Genomic DNA, 23,041 nt, shown 5'->3' on the forward strand with positions numbered 1-23,041 from the left:
TTTTTTTTAAAAATTTTCTCCATCGTCATCTCCGCGGGTTGACAAGACAGCGCTATGCGCAGAATTGCGTGCGCATAACCCATGCCTTAAATTAGTGCATCGTCAGCACTACCAGATACGGTCACCGTCTAGCTGGTCGCAACCTCAATCAAGAGTCTCAACCGGGCACGCCTTGTTCTTTGAAATAATAATTCACCTCATTCGACGATACTCAGCAGCCAGCCATTTTAAGCTTCCATCTAATGCAGACCAACGACCGCTAACCAGATGCGACCATTGTAGCCCTTCCCCGTAAATCGGCACCAAACGATCGACTAACGTCCCAAGGATCTCAGTGCGCACATTTGAGATTGCATCTATCACAAGATGACGTGAAAAATTGCCTAAAAAAAAGGGGTGGCTGGTTGCAGTGGATTGCGTGACCACAAGGTCTAGACACTCAAAGACGCCTCATTAGACTAGAGTGGGCGGAGGCGCCGAAAAAGCGTTCCCATGTCACCGCCAACATTGTGAGTGTGCCCTGGGTTTACTTTGTTGCCCAGGGGGCGTGCGTCTGCATTAAGCGCACCGGTCTCGGGTACCTGTATACAATTCATTCTCCTCACACAATCCAATAATACCCACGTCGCCCTCATTTTTTGCTTCCGTGCTCTCCCAGCTTTATATAAGCAAGTTCTCCTGAAAAGTTTTTTTCTTCTAGAAGTATCTTAGTATGGGTTTGGTAATCGGAGTGGACCCCGGATCCTCATCCTTGCGAGGCGCTGTGCGCAAATCCGGCGCGTATGTTGTATTCTACGAGCAACCATCTGCTATTGGATTGAACAATAGAAAGTGGGTACACGGCCATGAAGCTATTCTGCACTCCGGTAGATTACCCGAGCAAGTTGTTTTCAACCTCAAGCAATTCAAGAACCCGGAGTTCTGGAAGTCAATGATGGGACCCAAGCATAACTTCCCTCACCTTATTAACAAAGGTCCCGAAGGCTTGAGCATTCCCTTGGCTTTGGGCGGTTCAGTACGCGAATGGACCATCCCGGAACTTGAAGCACGTCTGTTAGGTGCAGTGACGCAAAAGGCAAAGACCCTCTGTCATACGCCTGCAACTGATGCTGTGATTGCTGTTCCCGATAACGCTTCTGACGACGAAGTCGAATCTATTGTTAGATCCGCTATGCTGTGTGATCTCAATGTGAAGCCGATGCGCGAGCTGGAGCTTGCTGTCATTGCTCATGGATTGGACAAGGGCTTAGGGGACAGGCTTGTGGCCGTGGTCCACGTTGGGCAAACGCTCACGATGTCGCTTGTGCGGATCAAGGATCACGACATGTACGTCGAGGAGTTCGTCTTGCACGACGAGAAATTATGTGGCAATGATGTGGATGAACGATTGCTTGAAACCCTCGCTCCCGGTGTGCAGACGGCGATTTGGGACAAATTGAATGACGACCCTTTGCTGTTGAAAGGGCTTTCGAAAACTACGCCCAAGAAGGCCACGGAAAAGAAAGGGGGGGAAGAGGTAAAGAGGGAGAACAGATTGCAGCTTCATCGCGACAAGCAGTTCGTCCGGCGGAGATTATTGAACATCTTGAACAGTGGCAAGAAAAAGTTAGCAAAGAAGGATACCCACCATGTCGAGGTGACGTTGCACAAACGTACCTTTATGGGTAAAGTTTTGAAAAAAAAGTATGAAGAAGTTTGTCAAAAGGCGTCCAGACGTATCATTGAGAAGGTGAACGAGCAGTTTGAAGACGAACACCTGGCCTCTAGTGACAAGCACAAGAAACTGGACCTCTTTGCTGCTGTGATCTTGGGTGGGCTCTTCAACGTCCCTGTTGTGAAGGAATCGCTCTTGGAATGCTTCAAGGACGTCCCGAAGCTTTATGATGATTGCCCAGAGCATACAATCGTGCTTGGCGGCGCGATGCATGGTGAGAAAATCACTGATGGTGGTACTATCCCCATCCCCCCCTTTCCCTTTTCCGCACCCGACGAAGGCAGCTCAGTCTAGCCAACTCGGTTCAGCGTCTTTCGGTAATTAATTTTAAGAGCAATTTGAGTATCATAGGTAATATAGTGAAATATTACGACTTCGTTTAACTTTTTATGTAGGTCTTGGTGTGTCATTGTGGTTCTAACGCATTGACCATGGGTGATATGACCCAACGATAAAAACTACAGCGGTTTTCCCTCAGTGCGGTTCACGAAAATGAGCGCCCCAAATAGGTTGGTCGTGGCAGTTCATTGGGGGGCTGCTGCGCCCCGCCTCACTTCCCATCGTCTCAGGCAGGCGTCGAATGCGGCGGTTGCACACTTCGATGGCGTTATAGTGGTAGCCAGAATGAGTCCACTTCCAATGTGTTTTCAAGACAAGTCGTTGTACGGCTTACCACCTGCCCTTTTTCCTCCCTTTTCCTGTAGTTTTGGCACCCCAGTCTACTTCAACACATGACGATACCACTGCCAGTCAAGTTGGTTACGTTCGTCGGAATGCATAAATGAGACGCGCACAGCGTAATCGACCCCACGCGAATATTGGTCGACGCCAGAAAATGTTTTCACACGTGGCTAGCTGGACAAGGGAGGGAGCTGAGGTCACTACTGCTCACCCCACACCGCCAGCATACGCCGGATTGCCAATACTACATCGTTGCCAGGCAGGCCTAGTCAATGACCACCTGTTGTCGACTGGCACCAACAAATACAGGATTAGCCGGCGGCCTTTTCCATTTTCTTTTTTTTTTTCCTTTGTTCGAGCGCATCGTGCATCATCGAGTAGCTGCATGTAGCCGATGTAAACGGCATCTCTCCCGACGGGGGCGAGTGGAACGATGGCGTGTCCAGGCCAATTTGATAGAACCTTAACAAACAGCGTACGTCGTCAATGCCACCACTGGGGCGGGCCCCGTACTGATGTGACGCCATTGTTGGAATGCCTATCGAGCGTGTTGCGTCTCATGGGTGAATGGTTTGAGCTCCTTTGTGCGGAAAATATCTTGGCGACGTACGTTCCTGACCCATACAGTCAATTCAGCGTGGCACGACCACTTACGGGATGCGTACACTGATGCCCCCCGCCTCATCACCGTCCTCCAAACATCTGCCGTCGCCCCGTATATCTGCAGGCAAAGGCGAAACCTAATTTGACAACGGACATTGGAGGCAATTTCAACGAAGAGTGAGTTGTACAAGTGGCTATACTCATTACGCGAGAGTAGTTATCATGTGTATTATGTGTTGTGGCACCGTGTTTCCACTGCACATCATTTGCCAGAGCCAAATCACTATTCGGTTTATAACCACACTGTGGCGCTTACCCCTGGACTGCATATACATGTTGACAGCAACCCATGTATAAGGGGAAATCTACTATGAATCTGAATCTATCTTTATCTACCTTTATACTTTTAGTACTACATTTGTTACCTTTAAGCCTTTGCTTAACACTCCTCGGATTACTGTACCTACACTACAGAATGCCCCCCGAACAATCTGACCGCAAGTCGGAGAACCAATATGAGAACCTTTCCAGTTCTACAGAGAATGCCGGTGGATCCGATTCTCAACATGGTGCAAATTTTGCAACTGATCGTGACAAACAAATCGATGACCGCTTTGCACGATTGGAAGCACGCTTGGAAGCACGCTTGGAAGCTAAATTTGATGAATTAGTTGCAAAGTTATGCCCTCCCGATGCTTCTCCTGCCAACCCTGCTACTCCTGATAGTCCTGAATCTCCTGCTAATCGTGTTGTACCTTGGTTAACAGAACCTCAGAGGCGAAATGTGATAAAGCCAGACTACTACAGTGAAGTCAATGGTAATACTGAAATTGATTTGGATACTGCTTTGAACGTTTCCGCTCCGTCAATCAAAAACACAAATATTCCTGTGAAAAAGACGCAACAGTCGAATGACTTGCTTCCTGCAAAATGGTTATGTGAAATCAACAGACATAACAAGCCCAACAGAAATGAATCCAACTTCAGTGATTGCATCATTTACCTTGACTACATTCTTTCTGAAATGGACACGTATGTATTGACGGACGAACAACGCGCCCAATGGTGGAATCACACAGTGTTATATTTCCCAGAAGACATAGTGGCGGAATACCCGAAAGGTACAACGATAGCGGCAGACCAGAAGAATCTTAAGGAATATTTACTCGAACAAAGGAAGCGCAAGCTTGACACTACTACCTCATCGATGGAAATCTTGCGAACTCGCTTAAATGATGATACATACGTACGGCGCAAATATGCAAATATCCGCCGAGGTGCGATGATGACTGCCTGCGACCAGCCGCTCATGAAGTATCATGGAATGTGAACACACAGGTGTGGTCCATGTTACAAAGAGCGTATATATATCGACTATATCGAATGATAACGGCAACAAAACTTACTGATGTGGATGCTACCAAATAACACAACCCTTGCGATTATTAAGTCTACAAAGCATGTGAGGAGGGCCTTACCACAGGTTCGAAGAAACATCACCATATCGACATAATCAGGTGCTCCGAGGTAAAGGGATTCTGTCGAAATTAGATTAGCCAACGGCAACTCAAGGAGAGCATCATAAAGGCGACTTCAACGTTAGCACATACGAATTGAGCCCTTAAAGAACACGGTAGTTTTTGACTCCACCACTCCTATGACGCTTGCTTCTGTTGGATACCAATTGCTCACCACAAACTGCCTAGGCTAGATCTGATGCCATCAATAATACCACGCCACATTCACTGCTGCTTCCCCAGTTGTTGGCATTTGCTGATATAACAAGCAGGTTGTCCCATGTTCAAACTAATTCGTCAAAACTCAACCAAGACCTTTTTTTCCACATTATAGATTCATTACAGATTGTCGTGTCTATTAAGCTCGAGGTATCGCTGCCATTTTCTTAATAGTCTTCAGCGAGTCGGCGAAGCAACGGAGAAGTGGCCAGCGCTATCTTTGAACGCAGGGTCTATATATCATGGACCCACTGGAAGCCAGCCTTTTTAGAGTCTGGAGGATGAAAGTTGAACTGGGAATCGTGTGCCGAGTAGATTTTGTAGACGGGCCTTTGGCAAGCCAAAACGAACACTACTGAAGTAAGCCTGTTCACGGTCATATATATCTCTATCATTACGTCTTGTTGGCGGAGACACTGACAATGAAATCTTGTACACACAGCCCACAATGGCATCGATGATAGATACGACGAATTGGTTCAAAATAATCCTTCATACATTTGTATCAATTTTACTTTGGCTAAACGTGTAGAGCTAAAGCTTCGCAGCCGTACCAGCGTACCAGTAAAGCCTTGTATCCTGATTTACCATTTTTGGTTGCCATTGACTTGTGAAGAAAGAGAACAAATCTTACGGTACAACATAACTTTGGTTCAATTTCAATATCATGAAACATCACTCAAAACTTAGTTTCCACTTTCACCTTCAGTGGACTCGTCTCGACGCTCGTCGCGCCCGCGTTTTCTCATCGATCGCACCCTGGCTGGAACCACATCATGTCAGACAACCCTATGAGCAAGGATCTGGCGATGGCGTTGGGCGACGACAGCCAGCCGCAGTTTGCCCACCTTACCCAGCCGCAGCTGGCGGGACAGCCGCAACTGGTATTCCCCCCGCAACAGGCGCCGCCGGCCCAGCTGGTGTTCCAGTCGCTGGCACCCCACCAGTTGGGGTTTGGCCCCCAACTGGCGTTTCACGAAGCCAATCTCCAATCACAACAACAACAACAGCAACACCAGCAACCACCACAACAACCGCAGCTGTCGTTCCCGCCACTTAACCAGCAACCGTCGGCCGACCACCAGCAACAACAGCTCGCCGCCGCCGACGCCGAGATCGAGAAGCTCAGCCAAACGCAACAGCAAATGGACCAGGGCAAAGTCGACGCCATCAACGACGACGAGAAGCGCGACATCGACTCGCGGCTGATCTACATCGGCAACGTCGACTACGCGGTGACCCCGGCGCAGTTGCTGGACGTCTTCTCCGCCGCGGGCCAGGTGCAGCGGGTGACGATCATGACGAACAAGGTGACGGGGATGCCCAAGGGGTTCGCCTACCTCGAGTTCGTCGACACCCTGCTGGTGCCGCGCGCGGTGCTGGAGCTCGACGGGCACATGTTGAACGACCGCCAGCTTAAGGTGAGCGCCAAGCGCACCAATATCCCTGGTCTTAGTGGTGTTGGTCGCGGCGGTCGTGGTGGTCGTGGTGGACGTGGCGGCTTCCGTGGCGGTCGCGGCGCCATGAGAGGCGGCCGTGGTGGTCGCGGCGGGGCTCCTCGTGGTCGGGGCCGCTTCCAGCCTTACTAATGGTTGCAAGTACTTTCTGCCTCATTAACGGTTGCAGACGCTTCCTGCCTTACAAGAAAACTATTACTTTACATCGACGAGATTACGGTTTAGCAGTGTCATGATTTACTACTTTTTTCTTCAGGTTAATAGAGAGATCCTTCATTATTTTGCCTCTTTCGCCGCTCTCTCCACTTTGCGGGTGTACGTCTGTTGCACGAGCTCCAGCATTGGCTGCTTGTCATCCTGTTTAAGCCCCTCTACCACCCCTTCGACGTCAGCGGGCCGGCGGTCCTGGTCAAACTTGAATTTGGCTTCCCAGCTAGAAATCTCGATCTCAAGCCCGATGATCGCTTTCTTCATGATCTTGGTGTATGACTCCGGAGCATCACTCACTTTCCACGGCACTTGGCGGTCGTGTTCTTCCTGGTTGGTTAAACTTTCAAGAGCATGGCTTAAGAATTCCTCCAGATCAATCACTTTGGGAATACCCTTAATGTGGACGGCACCAAAGCACCAGGTGGGTACCACTTTGTGAGTCTCCTTTTTCGAAGGGTAATACAGCGGGGTGATATAGGCGTCGTCACTCTTGAAAATCACCAATACCGGTTCTCCCGATTCTAACTGTGGCCGCTGAGGATTAGCACGAGCAATGTGGGCAATGAGATAGTCCTTACCGTCTCTATGTTCCAAATGGAAAGGGAAATGGTTTGCTTGTAAGTCCGAGGACACCACCGTGGCCAACGGGTAGTGCTTGATGAGGGCCTGGGCCTGGTCCCAGTCGTCTTCTGCGTACTTTTTTGGGATATACATCTGGGGGGTATTGACTTTGGGATGCCAGAGCTGTGAATATGTATATATATGTGGTGCCAGTTACCTACGGGCAATTTGTCAGCGCTGATGACTCCGGCGATAATGGTGCGGCTTCGCACCGTCCTAAAAGGGTAACTCTTTCCTCCCCACCGTGCAAGTGAAGCTCTTATTGACACAAAGGCAAGTCAAAAGTTACAATTATAGTGAACATGCCAAGATGATCCCGAGTCAAACCGTTATTGTCTTATTCGATAACTGGTTCTAGAAGCAGTGTTTAACGAAGACCTGGGTCTTAGACCTCTGGTGACTCATTCTTACCCCTACGTGTGAATCACCGCCTATGTCCGAGTCATATCACACGGGCATTAAAGCGCACCCGCTAGCCGCTAACCCTCGAACGGATAAACTCTTAGAAAGCATTTTATACAAAAAAACAAACCCATTTGTAAATGATGTATTAAAGAGTTTGAAATAAAGCACCACGAATTAACCTTCTCGATGATACATTTAAAACCAAGTACAACACTCTTAACTTTTAACTAATACATTTTTAACTAGCATTATATAATACATAAAATCGTTACTGGTACTCCTGATCGTACCCGGGCTCGGCGTACTCCTCATACACTTCTTTTTTGATGGCGGTGTCGCCGCGCTCGACCTGATCCTGGTGGAGCGTTGGGTCGTGAGACTCGTCAAGCGGCGCCATCGTGTTTGGTGGCGGGGCAGCAATAGTGGGGTCGGGAGGGGCACCGTTGTCGTCAAGGGCACCGTCACCGGGGGGTGGCGCCGCTGTCGGGGCTCCTGTCAGCGCCCCCGCTGGAAGCAGCGCTGCTCCTTGTTGTTGGTAGTCGTAGCCGTCGTAATAGCGCCCCGAAGGCGCCGGTGCCAGCGGGTACTTCTTAGGTTTTTCTTCCTCTCGCGGCACCACGTCGATCAAGAAGTCAAACATATCCAGCTTGGTGAGCGCCGCGGCGATATCCAGCTTCTGAAGCGTTCGCCGCTTGTTTTCCTCGGCGTGGATCCACGCTCTCATTGTGAGCTCAGTGATAAAAATGTCACATCCTTTGGCAAAGAGGATGGGCGCCTCGGCGCTGATCATACGCACGTCTTCGTCGGTCTTCATAACTTTTTTGATCCGGGCAAGCGGGAGCTGGTGGTTCTTGAAGTCGTGGTCGTCGTGTTCAATCAGGTTGATCGTTTCCTGCCAGTACTGCATCATCATATCGCGGTACTTGCCCTTAAGACCCTGGCCGACGTTTTGGAAGGCGCCCCCAGGCTGGCCGGCGGCGGCGGCTGCTTCGGCGGCCGCAGCAGCAGCTATGAGCTCTTCCTCATCGACAATCGGCGGCGCCGGTGTCACGCCCTCAGAGGTCGTCTCGGGCGCCTGGGACGGGTCCTCGGCGTACTCGTACTCCATGGTGGAAAATCCGTTATCGGGGTTCAGGCACTTTTTCATCGCGCCTGGCGGCGCTACCATGCGCACCGCGACACGGCGCTACGATCTGCTACAAAACAATGATGTGACCGATAAATAATTGTAGAAGAAAATTTGTTTCCCATTTTAGTATTGCACTTACGCCTAGCTCAACTTGTTTGGTCAAGGGAATCATGTTTGACATTACATCACTAAAGTTACGTCTTAGAGCCAGGGCCCTCACTTTGAAGCGTGTGTTTGGTCTTCGTTACCACTCATTAAAATTAGGGAGCTTTCACCAAAACGGCTTGAATTAAGACATGGATGCGTTCATTACAATGGGGGAAGCAGGATCTCAGACAAAGCCCGCTGTAGCAGCTCACGGTGGAGTGTTTTCGCCAATTCCATTATACTCTCGTTCATCATATCAGCGAAACCAGCATTGATTGCGTCCCAGACGAACTGATATTGCTTTATGCCCGATTCAAGCGTTTTCCGGTGTTTGTCGTGGAACCCCACGAGGGAGCTTAATATTTGCTCAATCCGGAGGTAGGCTCTTTCGTTCAATGCCTTTTGTCGATCTCTCTCGTCATCAAGTAAGTTTTGTTTCGAACCTCCAAGGGCAACCACCAATTCCAATACCCATTCACTTTTTATCTTTTCATACTCCTGTTCCCACACCTCACCACACCCCTTGATCAGCTCGATCGCGGTGTTCTTCTCCTTGGCAGTAGCATACACCATTGGTCTGATGAGTCTGCTGGCAATATCAATAAAAACAGATCTTATCTGGATGTCTCTCGTTATCGCCTTTGCCAATGTAGTGTGCAATGCAACCTCCACCAGCGCCTGTTCGGTTTGAGTGCATTGACCTAGGAACCGTTGCAACTGAGGCGAAGCCATTATCGTCGAGGGATGGTGGTATTTGATTTCGATGCTGTTTTCAAGTTGTGGTTTACTTGGGGGTTCAGACATAGTATGGACGTTAAAGTTATGGCCAGAATCGGCTCGAGGGTCGGATGACCCCGCCGGTAAGGAGCTGTTCATGGTCAGAAGTTATTGGGGTAAACAGTATGTATTCAATCGGGAGTTCGTATCCACTAATTAAGTATATGAGATTACGATCTCCATGGCTGGGGGGTCGTGCGGCTAAATGCTGATTAGGTGGGAGTCAAGTGATGTTTCAAGGCACGGCTTGGCGAATGCACGGTCTCGAAAGACCGAGGACGGTACTGCACCAGCATGCCAACAGAAAGTGAGGAATATGCTGTGTTTATATACTATGTGAGTTGATGCAGGCGATAGACTTATGGAATTGAGTGCATTCACGAATGATATGACGTTGACCAACAAAGCTTATTTGCGGGGGTGTTGCCTTTGGCTCAATGTGATAATGATTCATTTCGGTTTTATTTTATCATTAGTTGGTATGGCTCTCAATCGACTCCACAAGGCTTCATTGTTATTGATGATCCAAGAGAGTAACGAGCAACTGTTGGGCACTTAGCACGCCTCGATCGCTGTGGATCTGGAGCTGGTGGTCTGTGACCCTCTCAAAGGTCATCCCTTGGTGAAAGACTGGACCAGCGGCAACACCGAGTGTAACCGAATAAACAAGCGCGAGTGCAATAGCTCCTCACCAAGACCATCACAGAGCAGAAGGTAGCGGAACCCCCGTTTCATATGCGAGAGGTTCATCATTGTTTGGCCCATCAAGTGGTCACCGTCGCTGTTGACCACCAGAAGACGGATAAACACAAACTGAGGGTACACGGTGTCGATGTCGACTTCAAACCGTTGGTTCCACAACGGGTTAAACCCATTATTATGGACGATCGCCGTACGTAAAAGCTCGCAATCAGGTCTCACTTCACCACCAAACACCTCTAATGTCACGTAAGGGTTCGAGGTGGCAGTCTCTCTCAGCCGAACCAAGTGATGAGCTCCAATTACCATGAGTCTGAGCTTCACCGTTTGCATCGTCGGTTGACGTGTGATGACAATCTTCGATGACTTGAGGAGGGGTTTGCGCAACGAGTCTGGCTTGAGCACGTACCCTTGGTGGTTAGCAGCCGCAAATAACAGCTCGTTGATTTGCTGGCCAGCGTCGTAGGTTTGCCAATTGGTGGCTACCATTTGGGCTCCGTGGGCCCAGTATCGTATGGGTATGAAGTTCAGCAGCTTCACTCTCATCTGCGACGGGTAGATGCGCATGAAGTACTTGCGGTTGTGTTTGTCTATTGCATATCGTTTCTCGTCATCCTTTAGCATATTGTCAAAGCTCTTTTCCGAAAGGGAAAAGCAATGGTTGAATGTCTTGGATTCAGGAAGAGAGAAGTTGGTGAACTTAAGCCCCAGTAAGTAGACGCCAAGCAGCCCTAGGCGGTGGTCAATTTTCACTTTAGTTTTGCGGTTACGCCGGAAGAGACTTCCGGTCGACGACCGCCGCGTATCTGAGGTTCCATCCTCACTGAACGAACTGGTGGTAACGGAATCACTGGTAGAAAACATGCTGAAGAACGACGACCCTTCTGCTGGTGATGTTGGCGGTAACGAGTGAGCTGGTTGTTCAGAAAGCTTCTCTGATATCGTCCCTTTCTTAACTTTGATGAGGATCTTGTGTTTCAAATCCATAGGACTCGGAAGCACCACCAGGTCCTCCACGATCGGTTTCGACACCAAAAGTTCATCCAAGATATCATGTATAAGCTCAGCCACTTTCACCTGACGGTTGACCAGACAATGGACTTCCAACGATAAAATGAGCGGCCATGGCAGCGTCACAAACGCATACTGTCTTATTGTCCTCAACACGTTCAGAAGACTGATGAGGGTAGTGAATGTGCGTCCGTGACTGACAATGGGTTCCTCGTCCCCGTCCAGCGGGGGGTCCCATATATCAATCTCAACACACTTACACCCACGTTGTAAGGCTCTGATGTAGGCTTCAATCGACGAATCACCTACTACTTGGCGTCCCATAAGGTAGGTATTGTGTGACGACGAGATGTAGTACTCGTTCAATGGGTGGGAGTAGTAGGGCGTCTCTCCAGCATCAACAATTGCCAACGGTTTCAGATACCGAGAAAGGAGGAACTCATTAAGTGAGTCTTCGCCAAACACACCGTCAACGGCAAATCTGTTATACATCCGTGTGATGCGATCAGGGTGTAGATGCTCGTGTTGGATGTCATTGACGAAATGGGCAAATTCATCGCGCAGAAGACTCTTGGAAGCTGTAAGCGACGTGAATAGTTGATGGATATCTGGTCGCCGTTTGAGGACAGCGACAAATTGTTTGAATTCAGCGATAGTTAAACCACGCGTGGGGTCACCAGCAACTTTATCGTACACCGGGCGGAGCGTTTGCGGAGGTAAGTTGATATTAAGCAGGTCTGCGTACTGGCAGATGCGGTCAAATGATAGACGTTCGCTGGCTTTAGGCGCAAGCAGATCACTCGTAGGTGAAGTCACCAACACTGCCAAGTCAGCCTGGTAGTGTTTGGCGAGAGCACACTCGTGCCCATTATCGGGAAGCAACAAGTTCTGACTAAGCTGGTCATGGATAGCTTGAAGCTGCTGGAGCGCAGTATAGATGGCGTCAGCATCAGTGTCAGTATCAGCAACAATGTGTAACAGTTTGGCCCGAGCTTTGCGCCTATGGAAGTAGCGAATCGTAATCCACCGAGACTCAATGTCGTTACTCAAATTGTGCTCTTCACGGTAGATAGCGGCGTCGGCTCTGTGGATAACCTGGCGGACATCGTGAACGCTGATCTCGTGTACTTTCAGCGCCCCAATCAACTTCAGCGGCTTCCACTGTGCCTGCTGCCATGAGAAGACAAATCGAGATCGATCAATTCGAAGAGTGACCCGCTTGCGTGACTTGTGGGAGATCTTAAGGCACAGTATACCTCTCGTAGCGAGCGATGCTGGTACTGACACTGGAGGAAGCTCTAGCAGCTCTTCACTCAGTAAAGGTGACACTGGACGTGATTTTACCAGTGAGTTTGGGTTGCCATTGGTGCTGGTGGGGGCTGTAGATGCTGGCAGTGGGCGCACTGGGGGTGCTCGGAGTTGAGGGGAGTAGTAGGCCAAATCTGAAGGCAGCCGCTCCCGGAGAAAAGGTGGGTGGTCCATATGGGAGGAGGTAGGCACCTGGGACCTACAATCGGTGGACAGGTGGCGCTAGTGGCGCTATCGAGGTGGTAATATAAATGAGCGAGGCTGAGGGTGGGGCGATCACATCCCGCCGCGTGCGCCTCACCGTGAACCCAAAAGGGGGGGTCCGAGGAAGCAGAGGAGGCAACGAGGAGAAGCACAACGTAATTTTGAGATAACAACTGATTGGTTGTATTTTTGATTGGTGATTGTTTTAGTAGTTGGTGAGGCTATTGTGTCAAAATTTGCATCCACAAAAGGTAGGAAGTCGTCTCACACGAGTGGGTGGTGAGGCTATTGTTTAAGGTCGTCTCAACAATGGCTATTGATGAGCTCTTGGATCGGTGGTAAAAGGTCTAGACCCTAGTGGGCTAAGCAGTAAGATACAAACACTGATTGCATCCATATGTTTACAAAATACAACCACGTAATGGTTAATCTGTTTGGTGCTAAGCTGTGCTTAATTTAGCATTCCAAGGCTGAGCACCTCAGCCACCGCTAAATGTGTCTACAAGTAGAAATTACGAGACACACAGATGGTAACGACAAAAACGATAATCTGATGATTCCCTTGCTAGGTCGATTAATATAATCATCTATTTGTTGATGACGAGTCTTCTATGTCTATAAGATACTTGATCATTCTAAACGAACGTCCATGCCTTGTTCACGCAAGTGGGCCTTGACGTCGTTAACAGTGTATTCGCCCCGGTGGAACAACCCGGCACCCAAGGCGGCGTCGACGCCACACTCCAAGTCAAACACTTGCTTGAAGTGGCCAGGGTTACCGGCACCACTCAGCGCGATGACGGGGATGCTCACCCGGCTCTTGACTTGGTGCAAAAGCTCCAAGTTGAACCCCAGGTTGGTACCGTCGTGGTCGATGGAGTTTAAGAGGATTTCACCAGCTCCCAACGCTTCGCAAGCGACACAAAGTTCGAGCGCCCCCATTTCGTGGGTCTTACGACCACCTTGGGAAGTGACTTGGTAGTAGCAGTATCGTTCACCTTGAGGACCGTAACGAGCAGGGTCTTCGATCTTAATCACTTCTTGGGTGGTTTGCAGCGGGTCGGCGATGTATTTCCGCTTAGGGTCGACGGAGATCACCACCGCTTGAACACCAAAAGTGGCGGAAATCGTTTCAATAGACGACTTACCAGTACCCTGTTTACCATTAGCGTACCAGGCTTCGGCGATGGCAACAGCGTCCAGACCAATCAGTACCTTATCGGCACCGGCCAAGAAGTAGGCCGCCGCCACTTTCAGAGCAGGAACAACGGTACCGTCAGCTTCAGTCAAATCCTTAATGCCCCCACCCACAGTCAAGGGAACGAAGATCGTCTTCGCCGCTTGTTTAAGCACTTCAAGCATCGGCTGGTCCTTCAACGGGTCGTTGCGGAACGAAGTGATGTTCAAAAACGTGATTTCGTCGGCCCCTTGGTTATAGTAGCGGGTGGCAAGCTCCACAGGCTTACCTAAGTTACGCACATTAGCATTATCGTCTTTTTCTCTGACGTCGTACTGGTCACCTTTAGTGACGACGAGATCGCCTTGGTCGTTCAGTCTAACATCAAGACAGGCGATGATCCGCCGCAGCAACCCGGAGAGGGTAGTTTCAGTGGCAGCGGACGACAGCATCGTCAGAGGAGCCCCCTGGGCATCAGGTTGTCCTTGTAAAAACGCTTTGAGCACAGCCAAACCAGCCTTACCGGACTTCTCCGGGTGGAACTGGGTGGCAAACACGTTTTTACGAGCCACCGCCGCCACAAATCTTTCGGAACCGTAGTTGGTGAAAGCAAAAGTCCAGCCGTTAGCTTCTTCAGCAGTAATCTGTTCCTTCTGGGAGTCAACAATCGCCGCATAAGAGTGGACGTAGTAGTACTTGTTGCTCGAATTAATCCCGTAAAGGTGAGTGGTATCACCAGAAAATTGAGCCACGGAGTTCCAGCCAATTTCTGGGACGGCCTTCTTTTGGCCCACTTTAGTGAAAATAGGGTCTTCGGTGGTGAATTTGGCAAGCTTCATGTCCAAGAGACCCAACCCTTGTTGGCCGGGAGCCTCCTCCGAGAACTTCATGAGCACTTGTAACCCAACACAGATCCCCATGATGCGCCGGCCCAGGGCGATATATTCAAGCACCGGCGTAGCCAAGCCTCTCTCGGTGACTTGCTTGACAAAGTGACCATAATTGCCGACCCCTGGGAGCAAAAGGGTCTCGATATTGGCATTGTGTTGTTGGAAATCGGCGGCGTTGCGGATGAACACGACGTTAGCGCCGGGGGCCACTTGGTCGATGGCGTTGGCGAGCGACTGGAGGTTCCCCAGTTCCACGTCTACCACATAAATCGTCGTCATATGGTGGTTGTTAGGAGGAGAAAGGTGATAAAGGGTGGTGAGGCTGACTCGGACCAATTTTTCAGGTGACTCACGCGCCAGTGGTGACAGCCAAGATCCACGGAACCCTCAAGCAAATGGTAAATTGAGATTTATGTTATCTTAGCAAAGAAGTATCTAATGCAATTCAAGTCTACTTTTGGTTTCAACAGGTTAGATTAATGTTATGATTCGAAGCGTTCAAATCACTGTATACTGGAGATCTCATTCATCAGCAACGTCAATATATCGATAAATAATAGATCTACTTGAAGATATGACTCAACATCACTTTAGATTCAGTTGGATGATCCAATTTTCGAATGTCTAAGTAAATTATAGGTATTTTTTGACTCATGTTTCTTTTGACGACCCCACGCTTATCGAGGGCATCGCGCGCGATAAGCCGATCGACACACCCATCCTCCCCACGATGACGTTGGAGAAGCTCACGGGGCGTGCCCTTTACCAGGCGATGGGCCTGCCGAAGACGGTGGTGGCTCCCATGGTCGACCAGTCGGAACTTGCCTGGCGCATTCTTTCTCGCCGCTACGGTGCCGATCTCTGCTATACTCCGATGTTCCACGCTCGTCTCTTTGCCAACGAAGAAAAGTACCGCCGGCTGATGTGGTGCCCTGAGCTTGATGGCCAAAAGGGAGATAGACCTTTGATCGTCCAGTTCTGTGCTAATGACCCCGATACGTTGCTTAAGGCCGCCCAGTACGTGGAAAACGACTGCGATGCCGTTGATCTCAATTTGGGGTGTCCTCAAGGGATCGCCCGGAAAGGTAAATACGGGGCGTTTTTGATGGAGGACTGGGACCTTGTGTATAAGCTTATTAATACTCTCCACAAGCATTTGAAGGTCCCCGTGACCGCTAAGATCCGCATTTACGACGACTGGGAAAAGCTGTTAGAGTATGCGAAAATGGTATTACTGGCTGGAGCCCAATTCATCACCATCCATGGGCGTACTCGTGACATGAAGGGACAACAAACAGGGCTTGCCAACTGGAAAATCTTAAAGTATTTGCGGGACAATTTGCCCAAGGACCAAGTGTTCTTCGCTAACGGTAACATCTTATACCCTGAAGACTTGGCTCGCTGCACTGATGAAGTTGGCTGTGATGCAGTGATGCTGGCTGAAGGTAACTTATACAATCCAGGGGTGTTTTGGACCAAAGACAGCGACATCGACAAGCAGTTCCCACGTGTCGATAAGCTTTTACGAGAATACTTTGATATCCTCAAAGATGTAATCCCCAAGGGGCTGGAAGCATCACGCCACGCGATGAAGGCCCATTTCTTCAAATTGCTCCACGCGTTCCTCGTCAAGAACCCCGATATGAGACCGATGATCGGGCAGACAAGTGTCCACGCTTCTCTTGACGATTGGGAGAAGATTGTCGCCGAAGTCGAGCTGAGAGTGGCTAAGATCTACGAGGATCCTGAAAACAAGGCTGAAGATAAAATAACGGTGGGTCCCGTCCAGCTGTGGGGCGGAAGCTACCGTACCGTGCCTTACTGGCGGGCTCAGCCGTATTTCCGTACCGTCGACGGTGAAAAGCAAAATACACGAGTGCTTAAAGTGGCGGGCGAAAAGCGTCCCGCTGAAGAAACCGACGCCCCCGTTGCCAAGAAGACAAAACCAGAGGCCACCACTGAGGCCACCACTGAGGCCACGACTATGGAAACTAAGGCTGAGGCGAAGGCTGAAGAGACCACTACTCAAACCTAAACTGGATGATGATTTTATCGGTATACACACGACCCATAGGTTTGTGAGCCCCGGCCCCCAGCATCGACGCAAGGCACCACGATCGTCGCCGAGTGCTCTCCCTCCCACGAGGCATGGAAGCAGCAGGCCACCTCGCAACCAGCCATCGCCCTCACGACAAATAGATTCTTCATGTATTTAATCAAAGCACTTTTTGCCGCATTGAGAAGTAACCATAATAATATCCGCGGCCACCACCGATTAAAAGGCAGCTCCATCCGGTGGAAAAGGAAACGGGATCATTGCTAGCATTAGCCGACAATAATATATATACGATGCTTTCCTGAGTAAGTTGGTTGGCAGTTGCTGTTGGGACCCACCCGAAGCAGACAGATGCACTGGAAGTTTCTTATGGAGAGGGGAACAAAAGTTTATTGGGAATATGTCCATTCCCCATTGGTAGAACACGCTATCGAGGCGACGTCATGACATCGACGTCATGAGGGGGTTGTGGGGGGACAGACCTGTCGCCACCTGTGGACCCTGGACGCTCCAGAACGCCATGAGTCAGGCTGATGGGTGCACATGACCAGAGAAAAGGTTTTACGGGGGAATGTGGGGTGCACCACCCACTGTGGCTCTAAACACGAACGAACGATAATGGTTCTCGCTTAGGCAAGCGATTGTTCTCTGGAGAATACCTACCAAACGATAGTATTAGGGTTGTTCGTTGTAGACACTGTGCTCGTATATTTATTTGAAAAATCGCTATATATCTCTGTGGCTCCAGGCCACTAGTCCCATTATTAAAAAATCCTTCTTTTTTTTCTCTCTCTCTGTTGTTAAACGCAGCAAGTCACACCCCAATCAATCGCTCCTTTGTGAACTGAAAAATACCACCAAAAAAACACTCCGCGGCGACGACGACGGCCTCAGCCACCGTCACCGCTTCTTTTGTGAGGGGAGAATGGGCACGGGCCGCCCGTCCAGGGTGCGGGGGCCCTTCTTCTTCTTCTTGTCCGACAACTCCAAAATGCCTTCGAGGTACCAATCGTCGCCCATGTCTGATAAGTTTTGGTTTAAGGCAGGAAGAATCAGCTGTGGCGAGGGGTGCTTATATATGTTCTTCGCAGTGTCGGCGGTGGCTCGTCAAAGCGTTTTGCTTGCTGTAGCACCTCACCCAAAAAACGCTACCGCTCTGCAAGGGGGGCACGGGCCACGTCAAAAATAATTCGTGGTAGGCGGTCTAACCCCCCATCAATGAAGCCTATACGACGCCGAGCACGCCCTCGGGCGGGACGTCAACCCCCCCAATGACTCAGCCGCCGTGTCGGTGGTGCATCGTTTAGCTCTTTGTTGGGTGACCTCTTCGCATCGCCGCTGCCAGGCCTCGGCCCAGGTGGTCGATGGGGCGAATGGTGCGAAATAATCTTCCAAGCGAAAAGCTTAATCGAGGCATGTAGTCGCCACACACGCACTGCCTGTGGTAGCAGCATCAAGCGGGGAAGCAGTGTTGGTCCATTTGGGCAGCGGCAGCTGGTCGTAACACCCAACCAAAACCCCACCCGAACGCGTCGCGTCCTCGTCTCCACCTGTCTCCTTCGAGAGCCCATCCCCTCATCCCCCTCGTCAATGCGAGTCTCGTATGCGAGATTTGGGGCCATGGTCCACACGCCCCCCGCCCCGGTGCTGGGCGCGTGATTTAGCTGGCAAGGCGCACACCCCCGGTTACCCCCCACCGGAGTTGGCACCCACGACCACAATAGTGGCAATTATTGCGTGGTGGCAGACAATACCATTAATGCGACCCTAATGTCTACATCAATAGGCCGCGGGACCATTACGCACTCTCGCGCGCACACACCGCTCGAGACCATTGATATTATATGGGTGTGTATTGAGAACTACGCGTCGTCAATGGGAATCCTATGTGACGGTGAGGAGGCGGAGCCGAAAACACCCCCGATCTTTCGATCCGTTTCCATCATCCCACCCACATCGGGTCAACTCGGGTTTGGTGGGTTTTGAGAGAGGGGCGTGCCGTCATTGTGGAGTGAAAAATTTCGCTCAATCCCGTAGTCTTGGCCGGACGCCACAGTGTCACCAACTGAAAAATTAAAAAAAAAAGAACGAGTGAAAAATAAACATCGCTTGGAGAAAAAAAACGATCGCCGCGATGGACAGAATTCGCCTGACACTGGAATTGAAAGCTGATTTGCTAATGAAGGGAAGAGGAAAAGTGGCTGGCCCAGCACAGTTAACCGTATCCCGTAAACGTCTAAACAAACGAGGGGTGGCGCGTGAAGTGTGCGTAGAGTTTAGTGTAGTGTCTAGACGTCATGTCGCTCAGCATACGAAGTGCGTAAATTGATAGCGAGCAGAGATAATGAAAAAAAAAGTGTGATAATAGTGTGCGTGTATTGATAATTCGAGCGTGTCTTTTCTTTGTGAATTGGAGGGGGTTGAACAAAAATGAGTAGGTAAAAAAGGTGGGTCCAGCCACACGGATGTCGAAACAAAAGCGGGGCGGGCGATGCTGCTCCTCATTATGCTGATGCTGATACCACACGCACACGCAAGATGCTGCGGGTACTCTCGGCGCAGAGTCCGGAAGGTGCGTCGTGACAATAGGGCGATGGCGCCCGGGGGGCCAGCGCCATCGGCCGCCGTCAATAATTGGAAAAAAAAAAACAATCAATGCTTATGTACAATGCCGTCGGAAAACCGGACTAACGCCCGGTCCAGGGACCACACAATGGCAAGTCGTCGTCGTCGTCGCCCATCAGCGACACCACCCGCGGCGGGAGGGTCTCTCTCGGAGGGAGTCCTGCCCACTCCATCGCGGTGCGTGGGGCTTTAGGTTTGCGCTGTTTCTGGGAGTTGAGACGCTTGAGGAGCGACTTCCGCGGCGGCGCCAGGTCGAAGATCGCCTCCGCCAGGTGTTCCGACACTGGCAGCGACAGTTCCGACAGCGCCACCTTCACCGACGGCGCCAGGTGGCGGTAGGTCACCAGCGGCCGTCTTGCCGGTGCTGGGTTGGAGAACACCAGCAGCGCCGCCAGCGAGCTGGGAGGGGTGCTGCGCTGGGCCAGGGCCCTGGGAGGGGTGCTGCGCTGGGCCAGGGCCCTGGGGTCGATCCACAGACCTGGAGGGTGGTGGTGGTGAGGCTGGGAGTATAGCTGCTGCGACTGGGTCCGCACCGCTGCCGGCGGCGCCGCGTGGTGGTCGAGATAGCGCGGGGCCTCAGGCGACGCCGTTCGCAGGGCACCACCTCTGGCAGATACCACCCGCGTGCGCTTCAGGATGAGGCCGGAGCCGTTGTGCTCGTCGACGATGTTCGCCTTGAACTTGGAAAACACCATAAAAGGCTAATTCTGACCTGTGGGGGGTGCCGTGGTAGTTAAATAAGTACGTGCAGGTAATATACGCACAAAGATGTCGGCGTCGCTAGGCGGGGCGAGCACGAGCCAATCGAGAAATGGTGGGGTGACCTCGAGGGAAAAAATCACAAATTGCCGCCGATGGAGGAACAAGGGGTAGGGGAAGTGCTTTGAGGGAGATAACCTATATATAGGCTTAGGTATGATTTGCCAGTTATTAGCAACTCCGAAAAAGCTGTGCGGGGGGAGACACGACACGTTAAGGGGTTTTGTATGGGAGCCGCGGCCTATTGTTTATATATGTCCTCACCAGTAGGGGGGCTGCCTAATAAATTGAGAGGGAAAAAAGAAAGCATGATAAGGTCGACAACACAACCGCGAGCATCACAACGCCCATTGTGGAGGTAGCTGATCCCGCATGAGCTGGCGCCACTCAACACGCCATTCTTCAAAAGGTTGTAGCCAGCAACCACCACCGTAGAGGGCGTGGTTGTGGCGTGTGGTCGCGTTTGGGCGTGACGAGCAAGGCTCATTCCCCAGACACTTTGGGGAATGAGTGGCTGCTAAGGTTTTTGTCGACACCTAGTTGCGAGCGCTGGGTTGAGAACCATAAAGAGGCAAGGCGACGTATGCAGGAGCGGCGCGCGCATGGCATGTAATGCTGGTCCACTGATGAAAGTGCCGACTACGGTGATGACGCCAACGTGGTGTACGGTGGCTCCCCCAATCCGCCAAAAAAGCGTAGGCGACGCCTAAAAATACACATAGTATAGAATTACTAAAATACTACACTAATTAGATCAATCCATCTACGTAACCCCCTTGTATAGCTACCCCCGCAGCTGTTTTTCCTCACACGACATGGCTGGCTCGGGGGCAGCTTCCCCCTGGTGCCTGGGTGCCTTGGTCGTTTATCTCCACCACTTGCAGAACAGCCTTGCGGAAGCCCAATGACGCGAGGTGGCAGGACGCTGGTGGGCACCCTAAACGACGACGTTTGCGTGGGTTGCGTGGCAGAGAAGCTTGCCGTCTTTCGTCATCGTGGTCCACACGGCTACGCCTGCCACAGTGAGAAAAAAGAATGAGGGTAATCGGGTCATTCATCGCTTGGAAAATACAATGTGTGTCGCGTGTACTATTTGATGTATGACGCCATCAGCTGTAAACTAAGGGCTTTTTTTTTTTCTGGTCTGTTTGCGGTGATTGATGACCACTACTAGCAGATTGCTTGTCGTCGCATTGGCTTTCCCTTGGTTTCGCACTAGAATTTCTGGCTGAGGAGGTAGTGTGAGTGCGAAATCCGGATTTAACCCGAAACTGATAAACCCGAAATCGTGGACATCGATAATCGACGTATAAACATCAACTAAATGCTACCCCAGACATTCACGACAACAAATATTTACAAGACCACGCCAAATAAGCATCTTGGAATTTACGATTCCCTCAATAAATTCACTTATACACAGTATATACAGTCTTCCTGGCCTACACAGGCTTATCCCTTTGTAAATGTTCGCTGCGTCTTCAACACCGGACCAGCTGTACAACCACCCTCGGGAAACTGTACATAGTCAGTGGCTCCTCCTGTACAATCCATTCCTCTATACAACTTGGTCTTCTATACAATCCCTCCTCCTGTACACGGTCATCCCCTTTTATTATAAAAACCCCTTGGTTCGTCCTCAAATTGGTGGTCCACCAAGATGCAAAAGACGAACTTAAAGTCGACAAAAGCGGGTAACAAAAAAGGAACCCCTGTTGTTAAGAAGATTAACAACGATGTCGACGACCAACCACGTCGAGTGCTTCGTTCTGGGAAGAACAACGTAAGTGACCAACCACAACGAGTGCTTCGTTCCGGAACGGTCAAGCCGAAATCGGCTGACGACAAGGAGCGTCGCCAATCGTGGAGCGACGAACGCAAAGGAGTCGTTGACAAAGCCGAAAAAATTCTTGATGGGCCTATTAGCAAGGATGCTGAAGCTGGCAACAAGGACCCGATTGAACCAGTCATCAGAAAAGCTAAGAAGAAAGCTTCCAAAAAGGCTGGTACAAAGAATTCCAACGAGGCTAGTGATGAAAAGACTGGCAAACCAGCTGACAAAGAGCTCGACCTCATCATTGACGACGCCCCCAAGCTGACTGACGCTGACGACTCTACTAACGAGGGGCCCCAAAAGTCTGTCGACGATGGTCAGACTACTCAAGACAAAACCCCCAGCCAGGACGAAATGTCGTCGTCGTCAACTGACTCGGATGACGACGTGGTTTACCGGCGCTCGCCAGCGAAACACACCAACGCCGATGTCGACCGCTTCTTCACGATCTACTTCAAAATGGAGAAAAAGAATGCTTCCAAAGCTGCTCGGGAAGCAGGTGTTACCATCCCCGCGGCTCAGAGATGGGTGCGGGAGTGGAAGCAGCTGGGAGAGTTGAGAATTCCTTATCTCACAGAGTGGGTGAGAACCTTCGACAAACCCCGTGGTTGGAAATCTGACTTCTTCAGGGCTACCCCTAACGACAAAGTGATCATTGATTCACGACTCATTCGTCAGCTGCTGGCGGGTGACAAATACTACCAATTTCTCTCCGAATACTGGGAAATGAAGAGACAACAACAGTGTGAACGGATGGATGTTGAAGAGGTTATTGATGTGTTGGAATTGAACTTCGAAGGACTCAAGCTTGACCGACCCAAGTTCCGCCAATCGCTCAGAGACGAAGGCATTTCCCACCGCAAATACGATTGAACTGGCCATGGCCAAAATTCCGGCCCGTTTCCGGTCGCACTCTCGTCTTTGTTTTCTCACCTCATTTTTTTCTCAACTGCAATGCGATAACCATGGCTGCGAACTCTGTCCCTCTCTCGCTTACT

The 23,041-nt window shown here is 50.6% G+C and overlaps 11 protein-coding genes across 11 annotated transcripts; 5 read left to right on the forward strand and 6 right to left on the reverse strand. All coding sequences in view use genetic code 12, as the record gives it.

Annotated features, from left to right (window-relative positions):
- Positions 1-712: 712 nt before the first annotated feature.
- DIURU_002286 (uncharacterized protein) lies at positions 713-2,008 on the forward strand (the record flags this gene model as incomplete). Its single annotated transcript, XM_034154920.1, has 1 exon — positions 713-2,008. One exon carries the CDS (start codon positions 713-715, stop codon positions 2,006-2,008), a length of 1,296 nt encoding a protein of 431 aa, XP_034012980.1.
- A 1,465-nt stretch (positions 2,009-3,473) lies between these two features.
- DIURU_002287 (uncharacterized protein) lies at positions 3,474-4,328 on the forward strand (the record flags this gene model as incomplete). Its single annotated transcript, XM_034154921.1, has 1 exon — positions 3,474-4,328. The coding sequence occupies one exon, from the start codon at positions 3,474-3,476 to the stop codon at positions 4,326-4,328; it is 855 nt and encodes a 284-aa protein (XP_034012981.1).
- Positions 4,329-5,510: 1,182 nt separating this feature from the next.
- Positions 5,511-6,323, forward strand: DIURU_002288 (uncharacterized protein; the record flags this gene model as incomplete). The annotated part of the gene is made up of 1 exon (XM_034154922.1): positions 5,511-6,323. The coding sequence occupies one exon, from the start codon at positions 5,511-5,513 to the stop codon at positions 6,321-6,323; it is 813 nt and encodes a 270-aa protein (XP_034012982.1).
- Positions 6,324-6,467: 144 nt separating this feature from the next.
- On the reverse strand, positions 6,468-7,115 carry DIURU_002289 (uncharacterized protein; the record flags this gene model as incomplete). Its single annotated transcript, XM_034154923.1, has 1 exon — positions 6,468-7,115. One exon carries the CDS (start codon positions 7,113-7,115, stop codon positions 6,468-6,470), a length of 648 nt encoding a protein of 215 aa, XP_034012983.1.
- A 580-nt stretch (positions 7,116-7,695) lies between these two features.
- On the reverse strand, positions 7,696-8,535 carry HAP5 (Hap5p; the record flags this gene model as incomplete). Its single annotated transcript, XM_034154925.1, has 1 exon — positions 7,696-8,535. The coding sequence occupies one exon, from the start codon at positions 8,533-8,535 to the stop codon at positions 7,696-7,698; it is 840 nt and encodes a 279-aa protein (XP_034012984.1).
- Positions 8,536-8,865: 330 nt separating this feature from the next.
- DIURU_002291 (uncharacterized protein) lies at positions 8,866-9,579 on the reverse strand (the record flags this gene model as incomplete). The annotated part of the gene is made up of 1 exon (XM_034154926.1): positions 8,866-9,579. The coding sequence occupies one exon, from the start codon at positions 9,577-9,579 to the stop codon at positions 8,866-8,868; it is 714 nt and encodes a 237-aa protein (XP_034012985.1).
- A 513-nt stretch (positions 9,580-10,092) lies between these two features.
- PLC1 (phosphatidylinositol phospholipase C) lies at positions 10,093-12,672 on the reverse strand (the record flags this gene model as incomplete). The annotated part of the gene is made up of 1 exon (XM_034154927.1): positions 10,093-12,672. The coding sequence occupies one exon, from the start codon at positions 12,670-12,672 to the stop codon at positions 10,093-10,095; it is 2,580 nt and encodes an 859-aa protein (XP_034012986.1).
- Positions 12,673-13,332: 660 nt separating this feature from the next.
- Positions 13,333-15,048, reverse strand: HIS7 (imidazoleglycerol-phosphate synthase; the record flags this gene model as incomplete). Its single annotated transcript, XM_034154928.1, has 1 exon — positions 13,333-15,048. One exon carries the CDS (start codon positions 15,046-15,048, stop codon positions 13,333-13,335), a length of 1,716 nt encoding a protein of 571 aa, XP_034012987.1.
- Positions 15,049-15,499: 451 nt separating this feature from the next.
- DIURU_002294 (tRNA dihydrouridine synthase) lies at positions 15,500-16,804 on the forward strand (the record flags this gene model as incomplete). Its single annotated transcript, XM_034154929.1, has 1 exon — positions 15,500-16,804. One exon carries the CDS (start codon positions 15,500-15,502, stop codon positions 16,802-16,804), a length of 1,305 nt encoding a protein of 434 aa, XP_034012988.1.
- A 2,708-nt stretch (positions 16,805-19,512) lies between these two features.
- On the reverse strand, positions 19,513-20,145 carry DIURU_002295 (uncharacterized protein; the record flags this gene model as incomplete). The annotated part of the gene is made up of 1 exon (XM_034154930.1): positions 19,513-20,145. The coding sequence occupies one exon, from the start codon at positions 20,143-20,145 to the stop codon at positions 19,513-19,515; it is 633 nt and encodes a 210-aa protein (XP_034012989.1).
- Positions 20,146-21,869: 1,724 nt separating this feature from the next.
- Positions 21,870-22,916, forward strand: DIURU_002296 (uncharacterized protein; the record flags this gene model as incomplete). The annotated part of the gene is made up of 1 exon (XM_034154931.1): positions 21,870-22,916. One exon carries the CDS (start codon positions 21,870-21,872, stop codon positions 22,914-22,916), a length of 1,047 nt encoding a protein of 348 aa, XP_034012990.1.
- Positions 22,917-23,041: the final 125 nt, after the last annotated feature.

The sequence above is a fragment of the Diutina rugosa genome (genome assembly GCF_008704595.1).
Source record: "Diutina rugosa strain CBS 613 chromosome Unknown scaffold6_size315584, whole genome shotgun sequence".
NCBI lineage: Eukaryota > Fungi > Ascomycota > Pichiomycetes > Serinales > Debaryomycetaceae > Diutina > Diutina rugosa.